The 17,264-nt window shown below is 36.2% G+C and overlaps 1 protein-coding gene across 6 annotated transcripts in view; it reads left to right on the top strand.

Annotated features, from left to right (window-relative positions):
* The window catches only part of OSBPL6 (oxysterol binding protein like 6), an 89,528-nt gene that overhangs the window by 30,795 nt on the left and 41,469 nt on the right, over positions 1-17,264 (top strand). For 5 of the 6 annotated variants that reach the window (XM_027636873.1, XM_027636878.1, XM_027636877.1 and 2 more), the window contains exon 2: positions 11,905-12,142. In XM_027636873.1, coding sequence (XP_027492674.1) covers positions 12,041-12,142 — 102 coding nt within the window. In that variant the 5' untranslated portion in view covers positions 11,905-12,040. The remainder of the gene's footprint in view (positions 1-11,904; positions 12,143-17,264) is intronic. The other variant, XM_027636875.1, reaches the window with a different exon arrangement.

Raw genomic sequence — 17,264 nt, 5'->3', positions numbered from 1 at the left:
AACCCCTTTCTCAATCGATTGACTGAGCTTGATACACTGTATTTCCAGACTGCATAGCTCTGAGTGTCTCAATCTTGTTCTGGGCTGCTCTTGTACATATTGTGGTTTATTGTGTGTCAAGCAGAGGAAAACAAACTTCATGTCTTGCAAGTGATGCTAATCCAGCAGGTCATGCAGTAATGATTGTCACTTACTGAGGTGTTAAAAGACAAGTTGGTTTTAGACAGATGAAAGAAGGTTCTCAGCTGGGCATTACTAACCTTGGTGCTTTCTATAAGACACCAAAAGTACTAAATATATGTCCCAAATTATGGGGAAGTGTAAGTAGAATAGTGCTCGAAGAGAATAGCAACATTTGATGTTAGAGGAAAGGATGGTTGTTTGCCAGTTGGCATGTTTGCTAATTTATGGATATATTTATGGTCACTTCTAATTGTGACCAAAGGTTTTTGTACTTTTTTTTTTTGAATGTTCTTACAGTTTGTTCCTTCCTTCATCCGTCAGACCTTTTGTTATTGTTTGTGAAGCCTACACAGACTTTCAAGGAGTGTATCTTTGGGAGACAATGCCCTGCATAACTTGAGCCAGTTTTGCATAAGTCTGATGGAAGAGTGTAATGTGGGTTATTATGAATATACAGGTGATTTGCTATTGTGAAATTCATCTGTGATTGGAATAATTGCTCATGCATACCTCTAACCAGTATACTGTTGAAACAGCATGTCTCTGCGTGCAATGTGATTAAGCATCATGTTGAACTCTAGAGTATATAAACAAGTACACTGCTGTGGGAACTAGGAACTTACCTTACCATTTTGCTCAAGCAACGTTTCAGCCCTCCTCTTAATTAACTAAGTACAGGCCTCTCTGTGCATCTGTAAAATGTTTGTCAATTCTTTAATTATGCCAATTCTTCTCTAAACTTCATCAAACTCATTAAAAATATTTGAGAAAGCTGTGAAAACTGATGTTAGATGCCTAAAGTCCTGTAAATATAGTGTATTTGTGCCCTAGCAAATTTTGCATTTGAAGAGAGCTCTTCTGTGTAGTAGGCAAAGGTTTAACAAGAATTCTTAGCTAAGATTGAGGTTAGACATATTTAAAGGAGAAATAGCATGCACATTCTTAGTAATTCGGGAAAATTTATTTTTTCAAGAACTTATTAGGATTTGTAGTCGGTTTACACCACTGAGTGCTTTTGCATAGGGGTTGGATGATTTACTATGGTATATGATTTATTTCAAACAGGAACTAAGCTGGAAAATTCCTTTCATCCTTTTTATGCTAGATGACTCCAGTGTTCTCTTATGGCTTTATACTCTCTTTATGTGTAAAGATCAATACTTATTAGGAGTAGTTTTCTGTCTATAATAATTTTTGGAAATCAACAACTGATGGAAAACATGCAGCTTTTCAATGATGAGAATATTCTAGGACTACTCAGATAGTTTTTTTTCTCTGCAAGTTGCCTTGGGGCATTGCTGTCCTCATATTGGATCATTCTTTGTGCACAGGCAGAGACAATTTAGTGTGGTGTAATTTCAGCTGAAATTATTGGTAGTGTTGTAAGTAGAGAGTTCCTTCTAGTACAAATGAATGTTACTTTGGAGTACATCGTGTTTTTTGTCAGTGAAGCTGAATGTTGATTCATTAGTATTTCAAAAGTAGGAAGAACTAAGCATATCTAGCTATTGAAGTGTGCAGGACCTAGTGCTTAGTGTGATGATAGGAAACATTATGTGTTTCCCTTATGGAATAAGAGTCAAGAGATAACCATTGTGTATTAAGAGAAAAGGGATTTTTTGTTGTTGTGGGGGTTTTTTGTCACTGATTTGTTATGTCATGAAACTACTTTTGAGCAACTGCCCATTTTTATGCTCAGTTTAATTTTAGTCAATGTATGTTAGACTTTGCAGGAACTTCAAAAGTGATTATTCCATCTCATGGTCTTTTCAGGCATGCCTGTGATTCCTAAGGTATTTGTCAAGTGCTCAAGACATTTTTTAGGTTTTTTTTTGGCATGAACAATAATTGTCGATTTTTCTTTTTTGTCCTTCTAATGAAATGATCACTGAGTGAAGTGCAAAGAAATTCATATAGTAATGTGATTAAAAAAAGACTTTATGAAGTGCTCCTGCTCTTCGTGGAAAGTTAGGTTTTAAACATACATGTCAGATTTATTTAAAGCAGTAAGGAAAAAAATATTAACAGTGATCAGAATATAGATTGCTTTAGATTTCAAGAACATTTAACATTCTCTCATACAAAAGATCAGACTTAATAAATGCCTAGTGACAAAATTGGAGAATCTCAAGTGGAGAGATTAATGGGGTGCAGCAGAGATAGAATTAAGAAAAAAAAAACCCCATTTTATTATATCTCTTCTTTTATGTATTGATTTTTTCTTTTTTTTCTTGGTTGGTTGGTATCAGTTGTGAGAAAGAACTGTGGGAGGGAGAGGCTGCATTATGGTGGAACCTGAACTCTTCCTATGGAATACATCATTGGACTGCCCTGGATGAATTCCTGCTTCCTAATCAGCAGGGATGACTGAGCTTTGGAATATATAAAACCCCATCCTAAAACCTTAAAAATTCCAGTCTGAATATGAAAACGTCTTCTCATACCTCTTCAACATTATAAATCTGTGCCTTATTTCTAACCTGCATATATTTATCTCCTTTTTTTTCCCATTAGATTTTGGTATATCTTTCAGAAGAATTCTAACAATAAATTCCTTCCGCCTGTGTAGTGGGCTATAGATTCTCATCCAGTGACACTTCAATCTTCTATTTGACAAACTAAATAGGTTGACCTCTGTAAATCTTTTATTAGTAGTGATGTTTTTCAATGTTGCCATCATGCTTATGGTTCTTTCTTGAACCCATTTGTGAATGTCTTTGAAATGTTGACAGCAGAACTGGACACAGTGATTTAGTAGCAGTCTCAGAGGCAATACAGCCTCCCTATTCCTCCTCAATATTTCCCAGATTATATATAAGCTATTAACTATATTGTCCTGTGCAGCTGTGATCCTCTTATTGTTTGTCAAGCTAATTGCCTCTAAGAATAAAATTCCATTCTGATTTTTGTTCCTGGATGTGACCTTCCATTTAGCACCCCAAAAGTCAGGGTGGTGGAAGCTCTGACTAATATGCCAGTTTTGTATCTCTCCTCTCAGTTCTCCATGATCTGATCAAACTCAATCAGTTCCAGGCTTGTATTTGTTCCCATAAACACATTACATTTGTATTTAGACAGCACTGATTTTTTTTACACCCTTCCTGCAAGCATTTGATGATAATGTTCAAAATTCAAGATCAATAGAATAGACATTTCTTAATTTACTCTGAATGAAAATTTTACTTGGTAAGTTTGAAACACAGCAAAAGTGTAATGTTTGTGTGATAGTGGAAATAAAACATGCAGAGGAACAAGAGGTAGCTTAATAAATGGAGGGCAGTAAAATGCAGCTAGACATGGATTTCAAGGGTCACAAGAAGCTTTTAGGCTCCTGTGCTCTGGAGGATTAGTACCGTTTTTGTGACAACATTTTGTAGCTCTTTTAGAAGGGAAATTAATTTCATTGCTTTACATCACTGTTCAGTTGAGACTTTAATTAGAAAGCATTTTAAGAGTCTTTAGAGTTGTAATCTATTTTTCTTTTGTCCAGGTTGCCCAGTGGTAAAGAAAAAATTAATTGCTAAAATAAGGAAAAAAATGTGTTTTGCTTTTCTTTTAAGGAGCTTTTTGAAAATTGTGAGGGTTTTATCCCCCCCAAAAAAGCAGGATACATGAAAATTTTTTATTCTTTAAAGCACTTCCTGAGTTTTGATTAAAATTTTTTGCTTTTATTTATTTATTTATTTATTTTAAAATTTAAAAATGTGATTCTCTGAAAAGGTTTGCGTGGAAACAAAAATCCCCCAGCAAGGTTTTTAGTTTTAAAAAGTGCCTGAGGGATGTAATAGCATGCATTGCTTTTTTTTCTTTGGTTTTTTTTTGAAAAAAAGATGACTTAGATTTAGATTAGTCTAGAAAGGCTTTTAAAGTCCACCTGTTACTTTTTCTGCTTAATGTTTAACTGATATATATTGCATGTTTGTGTTTATAAATTTGTGAATCTGTTTAACCCTCTACTCACAGCAGTCTGTTACAAATGCATATGACACAGATTGATATTCTGCCTCGGTCGTATGCAAAAAATATCCATGCCATACAAATCAATAGTATTCTATTACTGTGATAGCCTGAGGAACATGGAACAACAAAGATTTCCTAATAAAAATCCTAGGGTCATTTCAGTTATTGAGGCAATCCTCAGAGACTGCAAATGAGCTGAGGGTTTATTTTGAAATAAACTGGAGGTTTTGTCATACTGGAACTCCACTAATTACCATGTATGCTTCAGGGCTTCTAGAAGGGCAGAAAACTCTGCTTATTCATGTAGACAAGCAGAAAATAGAAAAGGCAGATGTTGTACTGTCCTATTCTTGTCTGATTCTGACTGTTTTTTGACCTCATACATCTATTTGATAAAGTCTGTGTATTTTACAGTTACATGCCCATGCAAGTATTTTTTCTTAATACAATTTTTATATTTTATATTATTGAGACATACTTGGACTAGCCACCTGGAAAAAAAAAAATTAACTTAGCTTTAAAGAAATCATACCAGCTGTAAATTGTTGGGAGGCACTACATTCTCTTAAGGATGACATGAAAGTAAAAGTGTCTCGATGTTTGCCGATAATGCAATCTCCTGTGGAATATGCTGTTTAAAATGAAGAGATTATGTAGAGTAGACCTTAAAAACAAAAACCCCACAAGATTCTTTCCCCTACACCCCCTCCCCCTGAAAAAAACAACCACCAAGCCCAAACCCACAAAACCAAACCCACCCCTTAACCTGACCACCAAAACAAAGCCTAAGGACTTTTAAAACCACTGCATTTAATAAACTTAGTCACTGTTTTGAGAAACACTATGTTAATTAATTTTAATTTCCTTGATAATTCTTCCAACAAATGCTTGTTATGGGAGGTTGTCAAATGTAGGGGTGTAAAACATGAGCTCTATGAAATATGAGGCTTTTTTATTCCATTACTTTTGCTGTGTTATTGAATATCAATCAGTCAAGGAGAAGTGGTATCCTAATTAAGAATAGTGATGCAGGTTTAGAATTTGCTTTTATTGACATAAACATTGTGTCTTAGCCAATTAACTGTTTATTCTTGAAAGATTTTGCAGGAAACTGCATGTCTAAAATGGATAAGTACTGCTTTTGTCTGTCATCATATGAAATAAGATAAAATAGCTAGCTGTTGGGTTTTTTGTCAGTTGAGTTTAGTGGTTGCATTGCTACTGTGTATTTCTAGTTATATGTAGCTAAATGAGCAAACAGTAATCGGTGAGGTGAAAGAGATGAGTGCCCACATCTAACCACACAGTAGGTCTTGAAAGCAAACACGACATCTCAGAGTTTGGCTGAAGCTCAGCAGTGAAGTGACTGCAGAAGAAAGTCTGAGTGTGTGCCTTGATCACCTTGCAGCAGAGAGACCACTGATTAACACCATGATCTCAGGCACATCATCATCATGGTGCACTTGGCCAGCACAGTTTGCCATTTCCATGACCACAGAATCTTTATATTTGGAAAAGGCCTTTAAGATCATAGAGTGCAACCACAGATTAATACTTCCAAGTTCACCAGGAAACCATGTCACCAAATGCTACAGCTACATGTCTTTTAAATACCTGTAGGGATGGTGACTCCACCACTTCCCTGGGGACTCCTTCCTGTGGTGAGGGGCCCAAAACTGAACACAGGATTCAAGGTGTAGCTTCACCAGTGCTGAATACTGCAGATCAATCCGTGCCCTGATCCTGCTGCCCACCCTGTTTCTGATCCAAGCCAGGATGCCACTGGCCTTCTTGGCCACCCAGGCACACGCTGGCTCATGTTCAACCCACTGTTGACCAGCACCCTTGGGTCCTTTCCAGACAGCTTTCCAGACACTTATTTCCAAGCCTGTAGCATTGCATGGGGATAAAGGTCTTTAGAGATGATCTTAAAGCTCTTTTCCAGCCTAAATCATTCTATGATTCTATGATCATGGAAATTGCAAATTGCACTGACCAAGTGCAGCAGTTTGGTCTGTATCAAAGCTACTCTCTGGGGGTAATGCTGAACTGGACTCGTTTCCTACCTACAGTCAGGATCTAGATCCTTTTGAATATGAGGTAAAGAATATTTGTAGCAATATGTAGGCGCTGTGTGTATTGCTGTATATAATATCAGATTGAGAATTTGTAAATGCCAATGTTGTTATGAATGCCTACAATTAAAAATGTACGTTTGTTATCCATACCTTCAGTATGCAGCTTTTACAATACCTAAAAGGAGCAATAGTAACACAGTCATATGAATTCCAATATCTTCTACCTTAAAAACCATTTAGTGCTAGCTAGATTTCCCTGTTTTCCTGTAGCACCTCATTTACTCCTACTTATAAATATTGGACCTGAAAATAAATCTTCAGCGGCTCCCTTTAATTGAGTGTTGTTTTGCTATGTAGGATTTAAAATTCACTGGTCAGAGGTCTGCAAATAAAACAAATCTTAAAGCTAATTGATTAAAATCTTTTCTTAAGAAGTTGATGTTTTGCTAAAATGATGTGGCTGATTCTCAGATAGTGTCTGTAAAGGGAATGATTTGCTTATTTGTCGAAAAAAACCCCAAAACAACAAATTGCTTATTTCCCATCAGTGATCTATTATATCACAACATTGCTACCGCATTGAGAAGTTTTATTTCCATCATATTTTTATGTTGGAAACATTCATGTACTGTAACAAAAGCATGGTTATGATTTTCCTGCATGGAAGGTCAGCAGTAAAGGGGGGAAAGAGGCAGTTACATATTCCTCATAATATGAGAGCAAAGGTCTGCCTTCACTGAGTACTCAAATATTGAATGACTGTGTTGTACATCACAGAAAACCTCTTCTCTCCCAAGTGAAAAGCAGCTCCATATTGACTGATCAGTTTGAATGTTTTCCTTGAAATAATGCGAGTGGCACTTGCATATTTTTGTTTCATTTATGTCGAAAGATTCGTCTCTGCTCCCTAAATTGTCTTCTCAAATTACTTCAATACCACGCAAGATATTAAACACTCTGTAAAGCATTCTGGGCACTCTTGCAGAAAAGACTCAATCAGAGTGAGAAACAACATAACATTTATCACAGAAGTCTGTTATTTGAATACAGACTTCATTTAGAGTTGCCCATTGAGAACTTTAATTTATCTTTTATGTGACATGCATTTATTTATAACTCTGGATTTACGCAGCTCATGCATTTGTACATTTTTGTCATTTCTGCTAAAAGCTTTTTCACAAACCATACTGCAGTTGGTGCAGTTGCCCAGGCTTGGGCAACATTCAGATTTTGGGAGAGAACAGAGATTCCCTAATCAGCGTCAGTGGACTTGCCGTACAGTAGAGGCTTGTAAAGTGCAATAGCCACAATATTCCTACCTTTGATATTGCTAATATTCTTTTCCACAGGCTGCTTTTCTCCTCTGTGTCACCTGTTTATTTTGTGCAGTTTATACAGTTTGTGTTTCCTAAGTCTTTTCCCAGTTTGGTCCCTGGTGTATTGTCTCATTTAATTCCTTGTGTTTCTATTTCACACCTTTTAAACCACCTAACTTTTTTTTCAGCCCAGTAAAAATAGCCTTTTTCCATTCTGTTCCTCTACCCACCCTTTTTTTTTTTTCTTTTATTTTAGCAAATAACATAAAAATACTTCAGATACAATGTAGTTTGTTCATTGAAGAAAATAAAGAGTACTGAATTTTTATATGGAGATTCAGTCTCTACTTCAGTATTTTGATACTACTGGACAGTCCAATCCACAGAATTCCAGGAAATACTTTTAAGAGATGTTGAATCAAACATATTGTAAGCTGGTGTAAAAGGTGATGAGAAATCAAAAATTAGCTCTCAATGCTTCCTTGTCTTTCAAGCTGTTTAGTGTAACATTGATATAAAAAGTAATCACACTACATCTTGGTAATGGATTTATTTTGATGTATCTGGAATAATTTTCTTTCATATGATAGACAGCAGGACTGTGGATAAGCATAATATCTCTAGTGTAAAAATAAGTGGTTTTCTCTATGAAAAATAAAATGTATCATTTTCCTTTATTTATTTAGGCAGAAAGAGAGAGTAACCTTTGAGGATGGAAAGGAATGGATTTTTTTAAGATCTTTTGAATACTTGATTTAAGACACCACAGATTGCAGGGAAAAAGCACCAAACCACAACACTAATGAACAGAGAATAAATGAGGAAAAAATAACTGTATGGTAAAAAGTATTCAATTCTGATGTTGAAGCAGAGAAAGAGTAAGGAATGAGGAATCCCTAGCTTTTTCCTCCACGCTCAGACTGTAACAATTGAGATCTGGCACAAAAACATTATTGAGAAAACACCATCTTGAATTCCAGGGCTAGCTTAAGAAATAAATAAAGTAGCGGTGAACTACAAGAAGTGGTGAAATAGTTTTCCTTTGTAGAAGAAGTATGCAATACTAGATATTTAATAAAGCATAAACAATTTCTTAACTGTACAGTAAAGAATCTTTAGTGTATTTCTTAAATAATTTCTTATTTTAGTTTCTGTAAAGTAATTTTTTATTTCTTCATGAATGGAATTAGATATAGAGGTTTATCTCATCTGGAGGATGTTACAATCATGGCACACGATTTTTTTGCTTATGGATCAGAGTTAAAAGACCTCGCTGCATGTTCTCCTTGCAAGACTCACTGTCTGCATGACTTTGGGTAGAGCATTTTACTTTTCTATATGCATCACATTCAATAAAAAAATAAATAACTTAAAGTGTACTGAAGAACCAGTAAATAATTACTAAATTAAAAATAGTATTTTAAATGCAAAATAGTTGAGATGCTGGTATAAAAAGATGAATACAAAACTCCTAGCTGGACAAGTCATACTTCTGATGACTGAAGTCTTTCTGCAGTGTCTGGTTTTTGTATTTTAGGAAGTCTGTCTCTTCTCATACGCTAGAAGCAATGAATATATTTCCTGCCTTGGGAACTCATGGCAAAGCAACTTTCAAGCTAGTCGATGCCTGGTCACATTTAATGTGCTGAATTAACTTATGGTCATAAACTGACAGGTGGTTTTGAGCAGTTCATAAGGGAATTTAGTTGGTGTGTGCAAAATGCAGCCTACAGGTCAATGATACTTGGACACACAGCAATTAATAACCAACAGCCAATACTGTTACCCTTGTTTATGTCATTAATTTTTTTCCAATTGATTTCTGATGAAATTGATTAAAATACTTCCAAGTTGAGGACATATTTGCTGTAAAGTAAAGGAATAATAAAATTGACCTCATACAATGAGACAGATGTTTTGATCCTTGTTAGGAAACACTATCAGAAAAAATGCATAATTACCCAACATCATGGTTTTCGAACGTGTTTTTAGATTTTCTGTTATTTTGTAGAAATATACTACCCTAATACATGGCTTGTTCCTGTTCCCACTAGAGTCAATAGCAAAATTGCCAATGAGCGATGGAAAAAACCTATGAAAAATGTTTCAAAAACATCAGTTTCATTTAGGTAAATTCAATTTGTTGGCCAAAATATTAGATTTCTAATTGTTTGCTTCAATGAGAGCTACACAGAGACTGGTGTCTCTTTATGTCAGTTTCACTGGATTTATTTCTTCTAGCATGCTCTAAAAAGATCTCTTGCCCAAATTTTAAGCCAAAATTGGAAGATAGACTCTCAGCAATATGGAAGAAAATCCAAATTCAATGTGTAAGAACTATAAAGAGTTCAATGCTAGCTCTTGCTAATTTGCATTGTATGGTTTTTTTTGTTGTGCTTACAGGGCTTCCTGAGAGCCTTCAAAACACACTTGAAGTGCCAGATCACTGTCCTTCTGTGCCATTACTAAATATAAATTTTTCTACGAGTCAACTGAGTGAAGATCAGATGTTTTAAAAAGGGGTTGGTTTTCATTTGCCTAAAGGCTATTGTGCTAAAAAGAATTCAGTGACCTCATAGCTGAAAGTGACTGCAGATTTGCTATTAAATAACTCAGCTGTGCTGCACAGCTTTGCGAACTATGATTATAATATTTTTGTTCTAATTTTTGTAATTTCATTTTTTATTTATACGTAAATTACACAGACCTTAAGATATCCCTGTTGGTACAACTCTCTGACCAAAATTTCCCTGATGCATTTGTAGGGTATGAAAATGCTGTTAAGCTGGAACAATAGTCCCTAATATGCTAGGATAGAAAGAAAAGCCTTTCTTTGGGTGCAGCTTCATTATGTTTCCTTTCTGAAGTTCTGAAACAAATGTGTTGTGCAGCTGTTCGAACAGCCATGTCCTCCCAGTCATGTCACTGGATGCTGTGTGAACTCTGTTGATCATATGTGGGATCTGTAGTTCTATGGGAGGCTCCTTGATGGAGATAGAAGCTCATTCATAAGATATGGATGAGATTCATACTTGCAAAAGTACTGATAACTAATGGAGTGAAGTCATTCCACTTTCCTATAGTAAAGCAAGCAGAAAAGGTCTCTGTTACTTATGAGTCATCACAGATCTGGGCTGCAGCATGGGTGTTTCTTAGGGTACAGTATTCAGAAGCTGTTGGCTGTAAGGCACAATGAAATTAATTATTTAGCTGCCTCTGAGTATCTGGGTTCAGGATGATATTCTTGCATGGATATCTTTTGTGACTGGAGAAGCTAGAGCTCTGCCTCCAATATATCATAGTTTCTTGAGCTTTGTAGTCGTGTCTGAGTGTTAGTTAATGTATTTTTGTCCTGATTTCATTTAACATGGTGTTCCATCAGCTAGCAGTGCTGACCTGTGATGTGCTGTCATCACAGTGTATGTGGAAGGGCACTATTTCAAAATTAGAGAGAGGGCAGTGGAGAAGATATGTCGTCTGCCTGAAGCTAGTATCTCATTCAGGGAACAATTTTATCCAAGGTTAATGGAAGATCAGACACAATATCAGTCAGCTGAAGCAAGATCACAGTGATCTGTTAAAAATGGAGAAGTGTAACTCCATTCCTGAACTGTACTTGCAGCATTTTGATAGGGCTTGACAGATAGTGTTTGACTGTTTGTTGACACAAGTATCCTCTGTGTTGCTCTAAGTATCTATTTTTCAGTTCTTGTGTGGAAATTAAGTGTTTGGGTGAGGTGAGAGAAAACATCTGATAGTTGTAAAGAGCTAATGTACTAGCAGTGGCTGAGTAAACAGTAAAGGGAATGCCTCCTGCTGCTGGGGTGGGTTAGCTCTGGCTGGTAGCCAAATGCTCACCCAGGCATTCACTCCCCCCTGCCTCAGTAAAGCCTTTGATACTGTGAGGCCACCATCTTTGAGAGAGGGACCTGCTTTTAAGAAACAGCTTGCAGTCCTTATTCTAATTGCAGGATTTTCCAGAAGTACTGATTATAAAGGGGTGTTCAGTGGTATCTGGGCAGTATGGGAAGTCCACAACTTGATAATGTTGTGATATTCTGCAGGATGGGATAATGCTCCCTTCTCAAGAATTTGTAATCTTTGCCTGAGAATTGTTGTAAATTACTAAAGCCTTTCCTTAGTTGTTTTTTTTTTTTTTTTTTTTTTTTTTTTTTTTTTTTTTTTTTTTTTTTAATATAGTACCATTGTCATCTTCTCTGAGAAGGCAGAACAATGCATTTGTGTTTGGGAAGGGGAGTAAAAGACTGGGACACCTTTGGATTAAATAGTCAATAGATTTCTTTGCTGCAGAACTACTTTGGAGCGAGGGTGTATTCATTCACTCTTTCACATTTTTCTTTGTTAAGGTGCAGTTCAGCTGAGACTGAATTCCTCTTTGGCTGTCCATAAACCGTGAAACAGAAGGATGCGGAAGACTATTCCTTGTCTTTTTGTACATGAGTGATAAAAGCACAAGATCATCAATACAAGTTTGTTGCAAAGATGAGTTCAGAGGAGAAGAGTATATCTCCAGCTCACAAAACAACCACTCCATCACATAGAAGTGCCTCCTCGTCATCATCGTCTCAGAGAGACAGGAGGCAGGTAAGGAAAAGCTCTAAATGTTTGCACCATCTGGTGGGATGGTACTTTTATTCCTGTAATGTGGCCTTTAGTTCTCACTAGCTCTTGATTTGCTTGCTTATAGCACTGGATGATATCACCATAGCCAAGAACTGTTGATTTTTTTAGTTGATTTTTTTTCCATTTTCTGAAGTGGCTCGAAAAAGATTCAGAAGCAACATGGGCACTATGTGCAGCACTGGAGCAAGAAGTATGTAATCACATGGACAAGTAGGAAACATGCTCTGAAATCTTTTGGGAAGTGGTTTCTTTGATGGCATGAACCTACGGTTGCTTAAAATTGTTTTGTGTCCTCTGTGGATATCTCTTCTTGTAAATATAATTACAGAGATGCATTATCATTTTAGAAGGTTGTAATTCAGTTTAAATATCATACTGTTCATCTTTTTGTAAAACCTAACATTTTAAATATTATTTGTTTTACTACAAATTTACACTGATTGTACCACATACTAGAGTACTAGTCCAGTTACGTTGGACTTCAGTTTTTAAGAGGCCCTTGTCTATGTGGATGTAATACATCTTTTCTCCATGATCCCTTTGAGATGAAGACTGTATTATTTCCGCTCAAAACAACTTGAGTGTTTCTGTGGGTTTTTTGAGAGATGGGTGTAGTCTGGCCACAGCACCAGTGGGAGCTGCCCACTAGAAAGTGTCCAAGCTACCCACTAGAGTTCAGATTCGTTATTACATGTATATTTACAAATGCAAAGATTTATACTGAAAATTTGGTTAGAACAAATACATATTTTAAAACTGATCTGTGGAAAAGAGGCAGGAAAAGAGCTTATATAATGTGTAGTACACATTTACTTGAATGGCTGTGGCTTAGGAATATTTTCGCAGCTGCTTGTATGCCAGCTGGGACACTATTTTTCAGCTGCTGCTGGGGAAGTTTTTGCCCTTACCTGTCTTATGAAAATTTTGAAAACTGAGAATTTTGATGAAAACTGTAACATTTACATCTTTGAATGAAAATAGTCTTGCCATAAGGTATGTTTAAAATATTAAATGAGTCGAAGAATTCTGATGTATGTTCAGTAACAGGCAGGAAATATGTCTGGAATTTTTTTAATAATTTACATTGCTTGAGTAAATCCAAAAATTATTTTCTCACAGGCGATAAATATTTTCCCTGTCAGAGTGTACAGGATTTGGGATAGCTGTACTCAATTAATTAAGTCCTAGTTAGCATATAATCTCCTAATTTTTCATTAGTTTCATGTGGAGCAAGGATTTTGACATCTTTTGTTTGAAGCATCGGTGTATTTTATCTCCCACATTTAAACTGTAAGAAGGTGAATGCAAGACCTCATAGGAGCTGTTGGTCTCAGCTAAGAGCATATCCTCTGAGTTTTCTTTGTAATTAGGTAGCTGGATACAATCATGCAAGTGAAAATGAAAAAAAAAGTACGTCTTGGGAATACATTTTACCATAAATCTAATGGCTACCATATCTGTTACCATAGCAACAGTATAGAGCAAGGTATACCTGTCATCATAACGAAATGGATGCTTAACTTTAAGTCCATATTTGACCATGGAAACATTAAGCATGATTTTAAAATAATGCTGTAAAGGTTGATGATGTGATGCATCCAGAATATCCAATAAAGTGTGATGATGCTTAACAGTTATATTTAGGCATGTAAATGTGGACTGGAAAGGCTACTGCTAGACATTCATTTTTTACCTTCGTGTTTTCAGTATTAAAGGCAGACAAATATCCAAGAGAATGAATGGATGAACAATTTCTTCTGCAGAAAGACACAGAGCTAGAGCAATGCAGCGTGAAGTGCAGTGGTACTATATCCAGGAAAAGAAACATACAGGTGTTTCCTCTGCATGTAGACACAGTAAATCAACCAGCTTCATCCTACCAGATACTATAAGCACTGTATTTCTACTATATTTAATTTCTTTCCTTTCTTGTGGTATTGTTAGTATATTTTTTGGTTTTCATAGGCTTTTCCTCAAACACAATGACAGCTCAGGGGTAGGGGGTTTTGTTTCAGGAGATGTTGGGTTTTCCTTTGAAAAGGCTTTAAAATTCTGTTTTGCTGCCTCCTTTTACTCTTCAGAGCAGGTAGGAGAAAAGCACCCTTCCTGAATTGGTAATATATATGAATGTGGAAAGTGATGTGACTGGATGAAGTGTCGATATAGCTTTCATTGTCAAATGTGAGGATAACACTTGATCTTTCTAGATGGTTAATGACTGAAATCTTCTCATCATATAATTCTTGTCAAAGTCATACTAGCAATTATGGAACAGTTTCCCTTTAAATAATGGTGCAGGAGGCTGAGTGAGTGTGAACATGATTATGATAAATCATTTCAGCGAGAGTGGAAAATGTGGTGCTGTATATAATGCTGGCATTTTAATGTAGCTTTCTTATTTGTGCAATATATATCACCTAAGAGAATTAGAAGTCAGCAAAAGCTTTGACATTGCCAATTTACAGGCTTCATGATTAACTTAATAGATAAATGAACAGGCTAATGAAGCCAGCAATAACAAAAAAACTGATTTCAGATTTTTGTCATTAACTGTCATTAAAATCATGTTTGATTTGGACTGCTAGATAGAAGAAGGCCCAGAACCAACCTGTTTTCTTTAATCCCTGAGTTGAACAGGGTGGCAAGTTAGTTGTGGTGTCCTTGATAAGGAATACTTCAGAAGGGAACAGCAGCAGTTTTTCCTACTGTGGAACTGTTGTAGACTGTGAAACACACTTTGGCTTCCACTGTCAGTAAGAGTCTTCATACGCAGGTTAGCATAAAAAATGCAATTCTGATAGCCTTTTTTGTGGACTGTGCTGACAAGGTAGATTCTTGTTTTTCCTCCCTTATGAAACTCTGAAGCTGTATGTATTTGCACAACAAAATGTAGGAAAACTAACAGCTTTTAGAAGGTACAGCTGAATATGATAAAATCATATGTTGTATATCCAGTTGTATGGATGTAAGTTCTTTATGAATATTACATATTTTATTTATTGACTAAGTATGCAAGTCATAAGGCAGACTGTAATATTATATATGTATTATATATTCTCTGCAATGTGTGGGTAGGAATATTGTGCTGAGAAGGCAGAAAGAAGTGAATACATCATAAGGTTAATAATGTAAAGTTTGAAAAATTGGAGCCTGACCCCAGGCTATTAAACAGAGTGAGTGATACAGAAGGACAGTAATAATATTGAAATTATGAACAAAGGAGAGATTTTGACTTTTCTGGCCATCATCTGAAGGGTTGCTAATACCTGATCGGAAGTGGATTTAGCAATGTCTTCTATTTTAAATATGAGGGTTTTTCTTCCAATATCTTATTTTCTTTTTGTGATCTCTTTCTGTTTCCCTTTGTCAGTTTGCTTTTTCTACAAATCCTTCTTTTCCCACACAGCAATCACAAAAGAATAAAAGCATTTAGTCCTATTGCATTTAGCCTTATATTTAACCTTTCTACTAGGAGAGCTTTCATATTTCAAATGACTATTGTCTTTCAACCATATGTAAAGAGTGAAAGATAGGGGCTTTGAAGGAAGAAGAAAAAAATGATTTTCCGGAGCAGCAATCTGCTTTTCGGATTTTAACATGGCTTGTTGGTTTTTTGTTGTTTTTTTTTTTTTTTTTCTCCTTTCTGTAAGAGCAGCATTGACTAATAGAAGGGGTGTACTCAAGGGATGCACAAAGGACTGAGTCTGGGTTGCAGATGTTTACCTGGCCATGAAATTTAGAAGCAGAATGTGATTCCAAGGCTCTGATCTTGCCTAAAGGTCTGTGTTGGAAAATGCCTATTTAGCTTTTAACAACCACTGTATTTCAATTGTCAGTCTCCTGAAAGCAGTATTTCCTAAGGTGAGTATCACCATTTTGTAGATATAAGGGCTTCAATGATGATGGAAGGATTGAGTCATCTGTCTGCAGCAATCTTAACCAGACCTTAGTTTATAGAGTAACTGTAAAAAAAGATATTGGAGTAGGTGAATCTGGAGGTGAAATGTATGAACCTGAAAAAAAAGGACCAATAATCATTATTTGGATATAGGGATGCAGTACCAATCTAGGCCTCACAGTGCTGTGTACTATATTAAGCATATAAGAAAAGGCAGTCACTAGCTTAAAGTGCTGATTAAATGAGACATAATATTGGGAGCAGAAAAAGAGAGGTGACTTGTCTGTTGTCTCTTTCATCAATTAATGATACAGCATAATAGGAAATTATGATAGGTTCTACGTCAATTCTAGAGTTTCATGCTTTAGGCTGACATTAAGAAGCATAAAAGTAGAATTATGAAGGCTATTCTTGGCTAAGAAGATCACTATCAAGTTTTTTGCAAGAGACAGAGCTACAAATTTGTCACAGATGTACTACAGGGACCATCAGGTTCTGTGAAGCTGAGTTCACATGGGCAATCTGTGTGCCACAGCAAGTGGGTCACACAGGAGGAAGAAGTATCAAGTACCAGGAGTGCAGTGCTCAGCTTTGTAGAAAGTAGAATCTACTTGATTTGGAGGGCAAGAATTGTGGTCAGGAAATACATAGGTGAAAAAACTGAGTAGGGGAGAGAGAAACAGGTAGGCCAAATGCTTTGTGAGGTTGTAGGATATGAAACTAAGAAGGAAGGACTGTTTTTAGGGAGAACAACAACTGTCTGAAAAAATAAGGCAGAGTAAGAGAGAAACCAAGCACGGAAAAATTTGTGGCTTTGGTTTTTTTCTTTTGTGACCAGGAGTATCTGGGAGAGCTAGTTGATGTGTAGAAGGAAAAAAAACAAATCTATGAGAAAACTTTAACTGCTTGATGTTTAGGGTCTTTTTGTGTGATTATTCTAAGGAATAGCAGGTTCACTTTTTATCTGTCCTGTAGAAAAAGGGGTCTAGTGTTTGAGACTGAAGCTACTTAATGCAAAATGCTGGGGGTTAAAATGCGAAACCTGCTATTGCTATTACTTTGACTCCCTTTGCTGTTACACCATCCCTGGCAGCTCAGAGGGAAGCAGAAGAGTGGCAATTGGAAGGGTCATGGTAGGAACAGCTGTGGCTGCAGCAGCTATGGGATTTCAGCCAATAGGACTTT

The sequence above is a fragment of the Corapipo altera genome, unplaced genomic scaffold, assembly GCF_003945725.1.
Source record: "Corapipo altera isolate COAL_440 unplaced genomic scaffold, ASM394572v1 45, whole genome shotgun sequence".
Taxonomy (NCBI): domain Eukaryota; kingdom Metazoa; phylum Chordata; class Aves; order Passeriformes; family Pipridae; genus Corapipo; species Corapipo altera.
This window is presented reverse-complemented; position numbering and strand designations above follow the sequence as displayed.